Here is a 16,134-nt window from a genome sequence, read left to right on the forward strand (position 1 = left end):
CCATTGCGCCACCTAGCTGCCCCCTACAAGTAAATTTTAATGCTTTTGTTCTAGCAAGTATATTTTCTCTCTCTCTGAAATAAATTTATCAATATTTTATTTTAACAGACAGAAATGACACAACACCCAGAGACCTCTTTAAAAGCTAGATTTTTATTTTTAATATAAATTTTATCTTATCTTGTGTTTTCACATCATCTGAATTTCTCCCAGTATCCCTCTTCTTCCCCTTCCCAGAGACTCATGTAATATGACAAAGAATATTCATTTTAAAGAAAAAGAAAAAAAAACATTAAAACCAATCAATACATTTAAAAAATCTGAAAATATATGCATTGTTCCATATCTACATATCTTCCACCTCACCTCAGTGAAGGAATGGGGGAGGTGTTTTCTCATATCTCTTCTTTCACCCAAGCTTGTTATTTGTAACTCTGCAACATTCAGGATTCCATTGTTTTGTGGTGGTTGGTTGTTCCTTCCAGTTAAATGGTGGAATTGCAGGCACTGTAGGCACCTGAGACTGTAAGAAGTTAAACAATTTACCTGAGGTGACATGGTGTAGACTAAATGGAGTCAAAACTAAAATTATTTTAAATGTAGGACATGTGTATGAGGGTTATCTCAATCAATATATGCATCTTGTAGATGGCATGGACACATAATCCGAGATCTGGCCCACCTCTGTGCAGAGTAAGAGAAGGGCTGTCCTGAAACCACAGGTCTGCTCTCAAAGTATCTCTGGAACCACCAGAACCACAGATATGGAGCATTCTCAGAAACCGCCTGGAGTTACATCTCCCTTGCCCAGCCACAGGGCAGTCCCTCAGCAAAACTGCCCCAGGCTTGGGCGTTGTTACATAAAAGTGAATTCTTCTGAAGCCTTTTGTTTTTATGTAGGGACTTTTCTACCTGTCCAGCCCCCTCAAACCTAGTCCCCACCCATTGAACTCTCCCCTCTAACCAAGAAAAAGTTAATCAAATCCAACAGAAATCTCTGCACTACTTCACACCCATAGTCTCTCTCTCTTTTTTTTTTTTTTTTAGTGAGGCAATTGGGGTTAAGTGACTTGCCCAGGGTCACACAGCCAGTAAGTGTTAAGTGTCTGAGGCCGGACTTGAACTCAGGTACTCCTGAATCCAGGGCCGGTGCTTTATCCACTGTGCCACCTAGCCGCCCCCACACCCATAGTCTCTTAAACTTTGCAATAAAACAAGTGTATTTCTTCCTCTCCTCTCTTGGTCATTGCAAATACAGATGAAATACCTAAAAAGGGAATTATCGACTAAACCCCAAGGATTTTTAGTAGCACAAAAAGAAAAGAAAAGAAGGGCAGACAGTCCCTGATATTTTTTCCTCTTACAGCAAGATGTCTGTCTCTCTGCCCCCTCATGTTTATCATGAGGACCTGTTTAAATCAAGCAAACCAGAAAAATGTACTCTATTTCAGCAACTGTAGTAGTTCAATTGACATGTTTTTGTTTTTTAAAAGAGCCTTCTGGGGTAGCTAGGTGGTGCAGTGGATAAAGCACCAGCCCTGGATTCAGGAGTACCTGAGTTCAAATCCAGCCTCAGACACTTGACACTTACTGGCTGTGTGACCCTGGGCAAGTCACTTAACCCCCGATAGCCCCACAAAAATAAAATAAAATAAAATAGCCTTCTAGGCCAGGGATTCTTAACTTAGGTCTATGAATGTGGATGGGGTGAGGGGGGAAATTACATCTTTATGTTCAATGATCTCTCACAGAAATTTAGTATTTTCTTCAGTTATGATTTTTTTTTAATTGACTGATTACATAGTTCCCTTATCCACTAATTTTAGGCAACCCCAGGTGACTTAGTAGGAACTTGCAATTCTTATCCCACTTCATATTCCCCTGTGTGATACTGGTTAAGTCATTCTCACTTTCCTAGCTTCAGTTTCACCATCTAAAAAATGAAGATAATAATGCTTGCTACTCTCAGGGTTATTTTGAGGAAGGCAATTTGTAAACTGTAATCTTCTATAAAAATTTGTTATTATCTTATCATTTTTCTGTCTGTTGAAACAAATACAACTGTTACTCTGTGCAGGATGCTGGGCTAAGGGGTAGAGGTGGCATAAAGCTGAAATAATAGATGTTTGCGAGTCAAGGAGGGGACAAGGAAAGAGTATCAGGCATTTAGCCCTTGATTATGTAATGCTGGTTATTTTTTGTTGTGTCTATACCCTATTTGTTTCTCTAACTAGACTGTAATCCATTTCAGGACAGGGACAGAGCTTTAGACATTTTGTCCTGAATTCCTAGTCCAGGTCTTTGCCTAGAGTAGGGCTTCATAAAGGCATGGTGGTGCAATGGAAAGGGTGTCAGCCATTTAGTCAGGAGAGTTGTGTTCAGTTCTGGGCACCACAGTTTAAGAAGGACATTAATGAGTTGAAGAACATCCAGAGAAGGAGAACCAGGATTATAAGACCCTGATTCTATGTCATAGGAGGATGGTTGAAGGAATTGTGGATGAGATTCTGGAAGAAAGGAGAATGGAAGACTCAGGAAGACATGAAAGCTATACCAAATAGTTGAAGGGTCATTGTGATACAGTCATCTTGGCCTCAGAGGGAAAAACCAGGAGCAATAGGTTGAAGTTGCAAATAGGCAAATTTAGCCTTGATGTCAGAAACAAAAGGGAAAAAAAATCTCCTAAAATTTAAAAGTTGTCTTAAAGGGAAAAAGATTTCCTCTATTTTTTTAATTATTATCATTTTTCAAATGAAAAGCCTCCTCTCCCTCTCATCTCTGCAAACTCCATACATGCACTGAGGAAACAAGAAAAACAAACCTTTGTTACATATATGTATAGTCAAGCAAAACACATTCCCACACTGACCATGTCAAAAAAAAAAAATTGTCTCTGACATGTCACTTCTCAGTCAGGAGGTAGGTAGCTTGTTTCAACATGATTCCTGTGAAATCATGGTTTGTGATTGCATTGATTTGGTTTCCTTGAGTGGTGATGGGCTCCCTTAGAGATCTTCAATCAAAGTTTGGATAAACATTTGGTGGTATATTATAGCAGTGATTCCTTTAGGACTAGATGGATGTTGAGGTGCCTTCCAAATTGTATTTTGTAATTCTGTGGTTTGGGTTAAAATCATTGTTCTGTGCTTATTATCTGTGATATCTGGGGAAATCATCTCTCTCTTTCTCCGTGTGTGTGTGTGTGTGTGTGTGTGTGTGTGTGTGTGTGTTTCCTCATCTGTAAAATGGGAATACTTGAACAACCAATTCCAGTGTTGCTCTGGGGAAAATCCTAGATAGACTTTAACAGCACTAGAGAAATGTTAGTTGTTCTCATTATCATTATTGCAAATGCTTACTGTTGATAGTGATAAGCAGACATAATTTACAGGTTTGGTGGAAATGAATTCTTATCTCCTCCAAGTAGATGGAAGTAAGGCCCATTCATACAATAGGTTCCTTAACAGTTAGATGTTGAAGTTTATAGAGCACTAGGCCTGGAGTTAGGAAGACCTGACTTCAAATTTGATCTGATACCTACTAGGTGTGTGTTCTTGGACAAGTCATTTAATTGCAGTTGGCCTCAGTTTCTTCAATCATAAAATGGGGATAATAGTAGCACCTACCTCCTAGAGTGTTGTGAAGAAAAATTGAGATTATATTTGTGAAGCGCTGAACAGCAGGGTGGAGAACATTAGGGATTTTTACAAGAAATAGCCCAATAGGGGCAGCTAGGTGGCGCAGTGGATAAAGCACCAGCCCTGAATTCAGGAGGACCTGAGTTCAAATCCGGCCTCAGACACTTGACACTTACTAGCTGTGTGACCCTGGGCAAGTCACTTAATCCCAATTGCCTCACCCCCCAAAAGAAAGAAAGAAAGAAAGAAAGAAGGAGCCCAATAAATAACTGCTATTTGTTAGCCTTCATCAGACCCTCAATACCATCAACCCCTTTGATTGGAGGGAAATGGAAGGAAGAGCTCCTTCTAAAGCCTCCAGTGAAGTGGGGGCCCAAGCTAGTCATCTCTTTATTTGTGACCTGGATACACTCCCTTGGACTTTTCTATCATGCTTTCAAGTATCTTCTCCCCTCCTTTTGTGTGTTGTCTTTCTCCAATGGATTATATGTTCTTTGAGGGCAGGGACTTTTTCTTTTTCATATTTGCATTCTTGGCACTTGGTTCAGTGCCTGGCACATAGTAAGTGCCTAACAAATGCTAACTGATTGACTGATTATGAAGAGTATCTAAGTGTCAATGGAAAGTACACAGAAGATCTGAGTTCTTGGTTCTTGATAACTTAATGTGACCTTGGGGAAGTGTCTTCCTCTCTTGGACTCAGTTTCCTCATTTGTAAAGTGGGGATAATATTATCAGTCCTACCTACTCCCATTGTAAATGTAAAACATCATATAAATATAAGGTGTTGTTATTGTTATTATAGGTTGCTGTAGGGAAGCTAATGACAGCATAAAGACCCAAAATGTCAGGGAAGGCTTCCCAAAATTGTAAGAATCCTGGCCCCTACAGTTAAAATAAATAAACAAAAAGTCACCAGAGGAAGTCCTAATAAGCATGTCATACCCCCTTTCTCTAGTCCTAGAAATGAATCAATTAACAATCTTTTATTAAGTACTACTATATGACCCCAGGCACTGAGGTACATTGGAGATACAAAGACAAAATCAAAACAGGTCATCCCTTCAGGATTCCAAGTGGTAGAAGGGGTGAGTTCCAGGCATGGAGGATAGCCATTGCAAAGGCATCAAGAAGAGAGAGGGAGTATTACATGTGGGGAATAACCAGCCCCGTTCAACTGGACCATAGAAAGGAGTCAAGTGCTAGAAAGGGAGTATGGGATGACCTTGTGAGCTTTAAATGGCAGAAGAATTTTTGATCCTAGAGGTGAAAGAATCATCAGACCTGAAGTTCAGGAAAATGACTTTGTTGGTTATGTAGAGAATTGATTAAAATGGGGAGAGAACATTTAGAAAGCTATTGTAATAGGGCAGCTAGATGGCGCAGTGGTTAAAGCACTGGCCCTGGATTCAGGAGTGCCTGAGTTCAAATCCGACCTCAGACACTTGACACTTACTAGCTGTGTGACCCTGGGCAAGTCACTTAACCCCCATTGCCTGGAAAAAAAAAAGAAAGCTATTGTAATAGTCCAAGCCAGAGCTGATAAAGGACCGAACAAGAATTGTAGCAGTGGGATTAGAGAGGAAGGGAAACAATGCAAGGCATGTCAGGGAGTTACAAATGACAAGATTTGGCATCTGTTGATATGTGGGTTAAGGTAGAGTGAGGACACCTAGGTTGGTGCCCTCAAGCAGAAATAGGGAAGTTCAGAAGAGGGGTGGGCTTGGGTGGAAAGATAACCAGCTGTTTGGGGCACAAGTGAGTTTGTGATGTTTGACTAACATTCACGTTTGAAATGCCCATAGGCAGTTGGTGATATGAGAATGGAGCTCAGAAGACAGACTACAGTTGGATTATCTCTGTGTGACTATTAATCTCTGTCTCTTTGCATATATGAGATGATAATTGAACTAGAGAGAACTGGTAAGGTCACCAAGTCAAACTGTGGAAAGAAAAGTAGGGACTTGAAATGGATAACAATCCTGTAAAAGAGACTTCTGTTTATTTATCTTCAAGGATTTTATTTTACATATATATATATATATATATATATATATATATATATATATATATATATATATATATATATATATATATATATATATATATCCCAAATCATCACCAATCCATACAATTCATTAAGGTTCCATTAGGATTTCAAAAGAGACTTTTAAAAAGAGTGTTCAGGAAAAAATAAAATACCTCATACATTAAAAAAAAAAAAGAGTGTTCAGGCCTTTAGGAGGAGAGCCAAGTGAAACCAATGTGGAAAAGATCCTAAGGGCCCAGAGGGACCGAGGAGGTGAGGAGTGGTAAACTGAATTAAATGCTGCAGAGAAGTTAGAGCATCAGCCCGAGGCTGGAGAATGGACCATTAAATTTGACAATTAAGGACTCACTGATCACTTTATGTAGAGTAAGAAGATTAAGAACAGTAAAGCATTTTAGAAACCCACTGGTTAGCCTCAGTTTCCTCATTTGTAAAGTGAGGATAACCATACTGGCACTGTGAAGGCAGAGATTTGTGAACTTTCAAAACCCAACTAGAATGCGAATTTTTATTGCAGATGAGTACACTGAAGCTCAGAGAAGTTACTGAGTCAACCCTAGGCCATATTAACTCTCCCGCCCCCATTTCACCTCACCCTTCCAGGTAGAGAGGTAAGAAAGGGAGCCTTCTACCACCAAGCCGCTCCCTCTTTCCCTCCGTCCTGCCCTCCCTGGCCGCCCGAATAACAGCCATTATCAGCTGAGAACTCCGAGACCGCCCCCCTTCTCTCCGCCCCGGTTCAGATCTTATACTGAGGAATCGAAATGGATTTTGTTTAGCCTCCCAGGACATTTCAGGGAGGCAGAAGAGGATTTCAGCAAAGGCCATCTCTGTGATTATTTGGGGGAGGGCGGGGAGTTGGAGAAAGAGAAGCGTGGTAGGGGGTGGGGAGAAGCAGAATATCCATCTCGTCTCCTTTAAGACCAGTTCCAACCCTACCTTTTGAACCCCGTCCCAGGCCCATTTTGTACCTGGATTTTCAAAGCGCTTTACAGCCTTCTGATTGGCTGAGTGGGGGAGGGGCCGAAACATCCATTCTCTCGGAGCAGTAACTTGAACCTGCCGGGAGAGAGCAGGGGAGGGGAGCTTTGGGGCACTGGAGGGAGGAGGCAACCGCAACCTGAAAAGACTCAACCATCTAGGCGTACTCCCCCCGAGCCCATCCCGCCCCTCCCACACCCCCTCGGAATCACCCAATCGGGCAGGCGTAGGGTGGGAGCCCGGCTCCTCTCCACCTCTGGCCTGGCGCCCGGTCCGGAGGACTCTAGGCGAGGTGCGGGTGGAGTGGGGGAGGTTACAAGGTGGGCTGGTCAGCGCTTCTCTCCGCCTCCTTTCCTTCAATCTTCCCTCCCCCCCTCCCCCAGCAGTTTTCCCGCAGGCAGGCGGGCGAAGCCGGAGCTGTTACGTTCGCTCCTCCCTCCTAGGGTAGGTGGGGCCGCCTCGGGCTCGGAGAGCCCGGGGGAGGGGGAGGGGTCTCTCAGTCTCCGTCTCCTCCTCCTCCTCCTGACCATAGAGCGGAACGCTCTGCCACCGCAAGCGGGCTCCCAGTGCATTGAGTCGAGGCAAGCTGACGGAAGGCGAGCGGGTGAAGGGGCGAAGCCGAAGCCGGAGGCGGGGCAGGACGCGGGCTAAGTGGGGACCTGTGTGCAGCCGTGCGGCGTTTCGAGGTGGGGGGGCAAGGGCAAAGCAGCCACGTCGAAGCAGATGGCGAGTGGGAACTGGCACGGCGAGGGTCTCCGTCGGCCGCGGGGCCATTGAGACGTTCCAGATGCCGGAGCCTTTCTCGGAGACTGACTCGCCCGCGCTTAGCTCGGGGCAGTGAGATTTCTCCGCCTCTTGCCAGGAGCGAGACGGCCGCCTAGAGCCCCAGGTGCGCTTCGGAGAGGAGCGGAGAGCCGCGGAGAGCCGAGCGCCCCGAGCCCGATTGTCTACGGAGAACAGGCTGCCCTGCAGCCCGGAGTCCAGCAGGTGCCGGCTCTCGCTCTCTCTCACCTCGCCTCCGGGCCGGGGGAAGGGGGCGCTGAGGGAGTGCGTCTGCCCCTCCCACCCAAGGCAGAGGTATTCTTTGGTCGGAGTGTGCGGGAAGGGGAGACTAGCCCAACTTACCGGAGATGCGCCGGTGACCGGGGAGCGAGTGCGAGGGAACGAGAGAGAGGGGAGGGGGAGGAAAAAAAGTCACTTTCTCTCCTCCTCCCCACTCAAAGGTGTCCAGCGCCTCCCTCTCCGGGCCGCGATGGCCAAGAACACGTCGGAAGGGTCTGGCAAGGAGGATCTGAGCAAGGTTCCGGACGAGGAGCTGCTACGCTGGAGTAAGGAGGAGCTGGCTCGGCGGCTGCGACGGGCAGAGGGCGAGAAGATGGGCCTCATGGTGGAACACGGCAACCTGATGAAGGACGTAAACCGGCGACTGCAGCTGCACCTCCACGAGATCCGCGGCCTCAAGGAGGTCAACCAGAAACTGCAGGACGACAACCACGAGCTGCGGGAGCTCTGCTGCTTCCTGGACGACGACCGGCAAAAGGGCAAGAAGCTGTCGCGCGAGTGGCAACGCTTCGGTCGGCACACGGCCGGCGTGCTGTGGAAGGAGGTGGCCCTGTCCCAGCAGAAGCTGCGCGAATTGGAGGCCCGCCAGGAGGCCCTGCTGCGGGAGAACCTGGAGCTCAAGGAGATCGTGCTTATGCTGGACGAGGAGCGCAGCGGCGCCGGCTCCCGCAGCTCCATCGACAGCCAGGCCAGCCTCACCAACCTGGCGGGGGGCGCCGGCGGTGCGGGGCCCCGCGACGTGGGTGACGGCAGCAGCACGTCCAGCACTGGCAGCGGCGGCAGCCCAGACCACCACCACCACCCGTTGCACCCCCACGGGCACCTGCCGCCGCCTGGCCCCCCGCAGCCGCAGCAGCCCGCAGCCTCCGGGCCCCCCCTTCACAAAGCAGCGGAAGCCAAGGCCGGCGCCACCAGAAGATCGTTGGACGACCTGTCCGCGCCCCTGCACCAGCGGAGCATCTCCAATGGACTCAACGGTAAGAAGCCGGCTCTTTCTTTCCTCTCCCCAGGGGGTCTGGCAGTCTTCCGAGCCGGTAGTGAAAGTGCTTTGAGGGACTCCCGCTAGCGGGGAAGAGTCGGAGTTTTGGAAATTCCTCGGGACAATTTCTCAAATTGAGTTGTCTGTACTTGGGAACTTAGGGCTCTGTTCTTAACTTCGTCCAGGTTGCGTGATCTTAAGAGACTTCAATGGATGGTGGGAGGAGCGGCCACTTTTGTGGGGAGGGTGTTGATGTGGACTTGGAATGCTGTGTTATCTTTTGAGGACCCGGAGGAAAGTTCTCTCTTTGGCCTCCCCTGGATTGTCTGGTCCATAGAGGGTTTGAGTCCCTGGTGTGGGTAGGGAGAGCTGCTCTCACCGGTTTGAGTGTGGCTTCACCTGTTACCTTAAGCAGCTAGTCCTCTCTGCTCCCATCTCTCTGCTTCTGCTCTCCCCGAGCCGGGAGAAGCCAATTTCCTTCTTCAATTTCGCTTTGCTCTCTAGGGGAGGTAAACAGATGCCGGAGCTGTCTCTTGACACACTGTTTATATTTACCAAGGAATACCATGTGGGCGGCCCAGGCATAGACTTGCTGCATGAAGAGGGTGATTGGGTTTGTGATAATGGCTGCTGTGTGTGTGTGTGTGTGTGTGTGTGTGTGTGTGTGTGTGTGTGTGTGTGTGTGTGTGTGTGTGTGAGAGAGAGAGAGAGAGAGAGAGAGTGTGTGTGTGTGTGTGTGTGTGTAAGTTTAATTAGGGGGTAAGCCTAGCCAGTAAAAGAAAAATAATGAAATCATGCTTTGGAAGGCCTGGAGGGTTGGCCAACCCCATAACAAAGGTTAAGGTTCTAAGGATTTAAGGCCAGTTTAGAATCTTTTCCACCTTCACTAGGGGATGGTTGGTGGGTGGGTGGCTAGGGGTAATTGTGGTGATGTAGGGATTTAGCAAGGGGCCTGGGGCCTAATCAATTCTGGGATTATTTGCTCCTGAGAAGGAAATTACTTTTAGAGAAAATGCAAAGAAGGCCCAGACTTTAGGCTAAAGCTGAATTCCTCCTCTTTGTTGACCTCTTAATCAGCAAGTGAAGGCCACATTTGTCTGGAATAAAATTTAAAGCATCCTTTCAAGTTGCTCTTTAGGGATGCACGGTCTTGGTAACAGCAAAACTGGAGTGTTAGGATTGAAATAAAATAATAAATATGTTTATCAATTATAGTATGAGTGTTAATTTCCAATTCTTTCTTATAAGCACGGGTTTGGCTCATGAGAATAGAGATGTCTTTAGTGTTTCAACTCACATTTGTGATATATATGTAGCATTTCTATTCACAGATGTTTATGCATGTGTGTATAGAGGTCTATATTTGTATATGTGAACATATGTGTATATACACATATAGTAGGCTCTGGCAACAAATGTTAGTGGTGGTATTAGGTATAAAGTGTTTTTACATCACTTATGTTATTTGCTCCAGTGGGGCAAGCAATCAAATAGTAATAGTCCCATTTCACAGATGAAGAAATGGAACGAAGTTTGGGGGTGTCACAGCACATCCAAGAGATGACTGAATGGGTGACAGTTTAAGCATATGGTAATGTTTCACCCATGTGAAAAGGAGATGATGGGGAGGCATGATTCCTCTGTTCAAGTGTACAAAGGGATGTTATAGGGGGCAGCTAGGTGGCGCAGTGGATAGAGCACGGGCCCTGGAGTCAAGAAGACCTGAGTTCAAATCTGGCCTCAGATACTTAACACTCACTAGCTGTGTGACCCTAGGCAAGTCACTTAACCCCAATTGCCTCACCAAAAAAACAAAACAAAACAAAAAGCAAAAAAACCCAAAGGGATGTTATAGGGTAGGAAAGGTTGGACTTGTTCTTCTTGGGAAGCAGGGAGTAGGAGCACTTGGTGGAAGTGACAGAGATGGGAGGCTTGATATAAAGAAAACAAGTCCTAGTAATCACATGCCTCTGGAGGAAGTGTAATGGGTTTTCTTTCAGTTACAGAAATTTTCCAAGCTCAAATGACCTACCTACTTGTCAAGGATATTAGAAAGAGAATTCTCCTTGGTTATAGATTGCCATTAATAAGGTCTGAGATTTTGTGACTTGCCCAAGGTCTCTTAGAAAATGAGGGCAGTGTTCTTTCTGTTTCTACTGCTGTGGATTAGGTAGCTAGGATAGGATTTAACTTTAGCATAAGCGTTTTTCCTTTTTATGAACTGAAAATTCATATGAGATGGGGACAACAAAACCTGTCATCCTAAGCTCATAACTTTTGGATCCATTTTTCCTTGAGAAAACCTTGGAATTTAGGATCAGTAAGTGCCTGTCACAGCCTGTTCCCTCTTCTTTGAATGATGCTGTGTCTGGCTCTGCTTTGCTCTCTCCTCCCCTCCAGAGCTGTGGTGGTAGTTCCTTGTTCTTCCACATTTTTGGCTGCTCAGTTCCGGCTTCTGGTGGTTATTCTAAAGTATTTGCCTGCAGGTGAAGATTAAACTCATCTTTTCTGATGTTCTTTAAAAGGCATTTTGGAAAATTAATGAGGAAAAACATCTATTTTTGCATTGCAGTTCCTATGAAAAGAATTTCTCTTTAGTTTCTAAAGCCCAGAAATCAGGATTTGATATTTCAGTTTATTTAGTAAGCTGGCTGTGTGTGGGGTGAGGTAGGGAGGGGCAGGGTAGTAAATAGAGGAATCCTGATTTGTTGAGACTGGGAGGGCCCTTTCATACCTCTCGGTCAGTCCCTTCATTTGGCTGAGGAGGAAACAAGAGAAGTAACTCAAGTGATTTGTCTGAGATAGGTACTTTTAATGTCATATAGGTACTTTGTGTGTGTGTGTGTGTGTGTGTGTGTGTGTGAGAGGCAATTGGGGTTAAGTGACTTGCCCAGGTCACACAGCTAGTATCAAGTGTCTGAGGCCAGATTTGAACTCAGGTCCTCCAGACTCCAGGGCCAATGCTCTATCCACTGCACCACCTAGCTGCCCTATATAGGTACTTTTTTTTTTGGAAACTGTTTTTGTTTTATTTTTTCCATTACATGTAAAGATAGTTCTCAACTTTTGTTTATACAAGCTTTACAATTTCAGATTTTTCTCCCTCCCTCCCTCCCCCCTCCCCTAGACTATAGGTTATATCTATATATCTATATACATATACATATAGATAGATAGATATCTATATAAGTACTTTTTTTTTTTAGTGAGGCAATTGGGGTTAAGTGACTTACCCAGGGTCACACAGCTAGTAAGTGTTAAGTGTCTGAGGCCAATTTTTGAACTCAGGTACTCCTGACTCCAGGGCCGGTGCTCTATCCACTGTGCCATCTAGCTGCCCCTATATAGGTACTTTTAATGGTAGTTCTTAGATGAGAAAATGAGTTACTTTTACTTAGACTGGTGCAAGTTTGGGTTTAAATGGATATTTTGTTACACACAAGGGATCTTTCTTTCATTGTCAAATTCCTTTTCATTGTCAAACTCCCAGGTAGTATTCGAGACAGTATTTCTGATTGGTGATGTCTTAATTATCTCCCTCACCCCCTGGAAAAAAGAAAAACCCTAAAACACTTTATAGAACACCCAACTTAAGTTTTCTTTGTAGGAGTGAGAAGTGCTTGATTGTCCAGGGAAGATGTTACAAGTAGGCAGGTAGATTGTCTCCCTCTTATTCTTCTAGCCTCTGTGTTTCTGTGTTTCATCTGATTCCACCAATGGGCTGAGAATTTTATTAGCTTAAATCAGGTACATTTGGGATGGATGGGTGGGATTCTTTCTCTTGCACATAGTAGGTGCTTAATGTTTGAATTTGTTGACTTTTCTTAAAATATCTTTTGGATGCAGTCATTTATAATAATGATCTCTCATCTCTGTAATATAGCAAGTTCTGGTTGCAAAGCACCTTCACTTCTGTTATTTGCTTTACCAGTACATTTATTAAACCCCTGTAGTGTATGGAGCTCAATTCTAGATGGATGAAATTAAAAGTTTAGATATATAGCAATAATTCTATAAAATAACCACAGGCGGTAGGTAACATTACCTGCATTTGACAACTAATTTGGTCATGGTTTCACAGGGGTAACAGCCAGAATTGGAACCCAAATCCAGTCTTCTCTAGGTTTAGTATCTTTTCTACTGCACCAAAAGCCAAGGAGTCACTTGTCATCATCTTAACATTCATCTCGAATACCCAGAAGGTCCAGAAATTTGACAAATGTGGCAGTAAAGCCTTTCTGTAAAAACATACAGTCAAAAACAAAAACAAAACATACAGTGAGTTTACAGAAAGGAGGTTTCATGATAGCAGGCTGCTACAGCATTGTGAGGAGGGCACTCACTTGCATGCGTGGGTGTTGGACTGAATGATTTTAGATTTTCTTCTAGTGTTGATGCTCCGTAGTTCTGTGAAGCTAAGAATTCATTCTGATATGCATGGTGACTCAGTCTTGTTCTCCAAGTCTAGGGCCTGAGAATTGAACAGCTTTAAATTTCCCTTCTTGGGCTTGTAATTTCATCAAACTATATAGTCTCTGGTCTTCTGTTTGTCAGATGGTCTCAAGAAAATTATGGTGACCTATCAGCACCACTAACAAACTGGAATTTACCCCCTAGGGGATTCTGTTTACTGTTTAGATAAAGAACTTACACATTGTGGTACTCTTAACTGTGAATCTGAATGGATGCCTGTCAGGTAGTAAAAACAGAACCCACAAGTCCCAAGCTAATGATGTGCATATAGTTATATAACAGTGGACTGATTCAGGTAGAAAAGACTTAAATGAATATGCAGAGAAAATGGATGGAGAATATCTAGAAAATCTTGTCAATATATAGGCACACATACCCTTTTCTCTGACATTTTTAGATTGACAGAAGGAAACTTGATTTGAGATAGTTCTGAGACTAGACAGATAGAATGTTAGAACAAGGAGGGATCTTAAAGAACATTTATCCTTAGCATTTCATTTTCCAGGAGCCCAGGGAGGGAAAGCAACTCTCCCAAGAGCAAATAGTCAGGAATAGAGTGGGGTCTAGAACCCAGGCATCTGAATTCCCCACCCAAGGCTCTTTGTGTTATTATTATTATTATGTACTGCTCCCTAAAAAACTCATTTGCTCAGTGAAACCATGTTTTTTTTTCCACATTGAGTCTTGTCTTCTATCAGCTAAACTAGCTGAATCTTAGTGATGATAGCAGAGTGGAAAATATAGACAGTAAATCAGGTTAATGACTCAAGGAGATAACATTTACTTATTTTTGTGGTGAGGCAGTGTGGCATCACATGAAAAAAATGCTGACTCAGGAGTCAGAAGACCTGTGTTCAGATTCCCAGATCTGACAGCTTTAGTATCTGTGTGACCTTAGGCAAGTTACTTATTTCCCTGGGTCTTAATTTCCTTATCTATAAAATGGAGTTGGTGGTCTAAAATATCTATGGAGGGTCCCTTCTTAGGCTATATCTAATGATTATAGCTAAGATTCAATTTTTTTTTTTAAGTCAAGGATTTGTGTCCATCATCTCTTAAATTAGATAAACTTTACCATTGTTCAGAGGGGATTACTTGCTTTTACAGCTTGATTAAAACTTTGAGAAAGGAAAAAGAGAACAGGGAAAACCCTATTTGTGTTGTTTTAACAGAGAGGAAAGGAATGGATGGTCTTTATTCCTTTGCTACTTTATTTAAAAAAGAAAATCACTCTGAATGAACCCTTTATTTTGTGCCTTTCAGCATGGAACCAAGGCCAAGACCTAAGCTACTACATGTTACACTTCCAAAACATAACCTAGTCTACTGAACAAAGGTCAGCAAAGATTGATAGCCATGGTTAGATAAGGCTTTTTTTCTTTTCCCAGACATAATCAGTGATGCTCTGATCACATTACTCCCTTGGTCTAAAAGCCTTGAATCGGTGCCCCCATTGTCTACTGAATAAATCCTTTGGGCTGTCATTCAATGCCTTCTATCATCTGCCCTCAGTCAACTTTTCTAGCCTTACTTACCACTATTCCTCTGCAGGATTCTTGCACTTCTCTCACTTATTGGACATAGACAGACTCTGCCTTCCTACCTTGATTTGACTGATTCCTTTCCCTACAATAGCTTTTCCTGGCCTGCATCTTTGCCTGCCAAGCTCTTCTCTATTCTTCAGTAATAATTACTTCCCTACTCTTCAATAATAAGAAAACACACACACACACACACACACACACACAGAGGTTTGACCATGTCCCTTCCCTACTCTAGATGTTCCAGTGGCTCCCTCTTGACTCTAATGTAAAGTACAACTCCTCTGTTTGGCATTTTTAGCTCTTTACAATCTGATTCAATCCTTGCCATCCTGAGTTACCAAGAAAAGTCTCAATTACCTTCAGAATTTTCAGTGGAAGAAGACTGGGGGAGTACATGATATTTTTTACAATAATTTTCCTTCAAAAATGCTGAAAATAGAAACAAATTTGGGTACTTAAATAGGTAATCCAATTATCTGGGAAATGCCATATGTGTAACAGATCATTTCTTCAATGATATTGGATAAATGAGGCATCAAAAATGGTATGTGGTTCAATTTTTTTGTTGTTGTTCAGACCATTTCATTGGTATAGGGAATCCCCCAGTGATAAAATTCCCTGTTTGGGTGATACTACTACTACCACCATCATCACCATTGATAGCTACCATTTATGTAGCACCTACTATATGCTGCTCCTGCTGCTCCTGCTTCTTCTTCTTCTTCTTGTACTACTACTACTACCACCACCACCACCACCACCACCACCACTACTACTACTACTACCACTACTACCACCACTACCACTACTACCACTACTACCACTACCACCACCTATAGACAGTGGCTATGTAGCTCCCCACTATGTGCCAGGTATTGTGCTAAGTACTTTACAAATATTATCTTATTTGATCTTCACAACAACCCTGGGAGGTAGGTGCTATTATTATCCCCATTTACAGTTGAGAAAACTGAGGCAAACAGGGATTAAGTGACTTGTTCAAGGTCACACAGCTAGTATGTGTCTAAGGCCACATTCAATCATATCTTTCTGACACTGAATCTCCCACTCTGTCCACTGTGTCAAAGACTTACAACCAGTTCTACAACTTAAGAGGTATTAGAGAGTTATCTGGCAGCACTGGGAGGTTAAAATCACATGCCGGGGGCAGCTAGGTGGCGCAGTGGATAAAGCACCGGCCCTGAATTCAGGAGTTCCTGAGTTCAAATCCGGCCTCAGACACTTGACACTTACTAGCTGTGTGACCCTGGGCAAGTCACTTAACCCTCATTGCCCCGCAAAAAATTAAAAAAGAAAAAAAATCACATGCCTAGGCTTACACAGCTAGTAATCATACATCTCCCTCCTTGCACTTTGGTTTCTTCATCTTGAAAAGGAGAGTGGTGG

General features: G+C 43.9%; 1 protein-coding gene across 4 annotated transcripts in view; it reads left to right on the forward strand.

The window, feature by feature from the left end:
- The first annotated feature begins 7,092 nt into the window (after positions 1-7,092).
- The window catches only part of CCDC85C (coiled-coil domain containing 85C), a 188,742-nt gene continuing 179,700 nt past the window's right edge, over positions 7,093-16,134 (forward strand). The window contains exons 1-2 of one of the 4 annotated variants that reach the window (XM_043982326.1): positions 7,516-7,746; positions 7,893-8,708. In XM_043982326.1, coding sequence (XP_043838261.1) covers positions 7,922-8,708 — 787 coding nt within the window. In that variant the 5' untranslated portion in view covers positions 7,516-7,746; positions 7,893-7,921. Of the gene's footprint in view, positions 8,709-16,134 lie in introns of all 4 variants that reach the window. The other 3 variants (XM_043982330.1, XM_043982327.1, XM_043982328.1) reach the window with 3 other exon arrangements.

This window comes from Dromiciops gliroides, chromosome 2, assembly GCF_019393635.1.
Source record: "Dromiciops gliroides isolate mDroGli1 chromosome 2, mDroGli1.pri, whole genome shotgun sequence".
Lineage (NCBI taxonomy): Eukaryota > Metazoa > Chordata > Mammalia > Microbiotheria > Microbiotheriidae > Dromiciops > Dromiciops gliroides.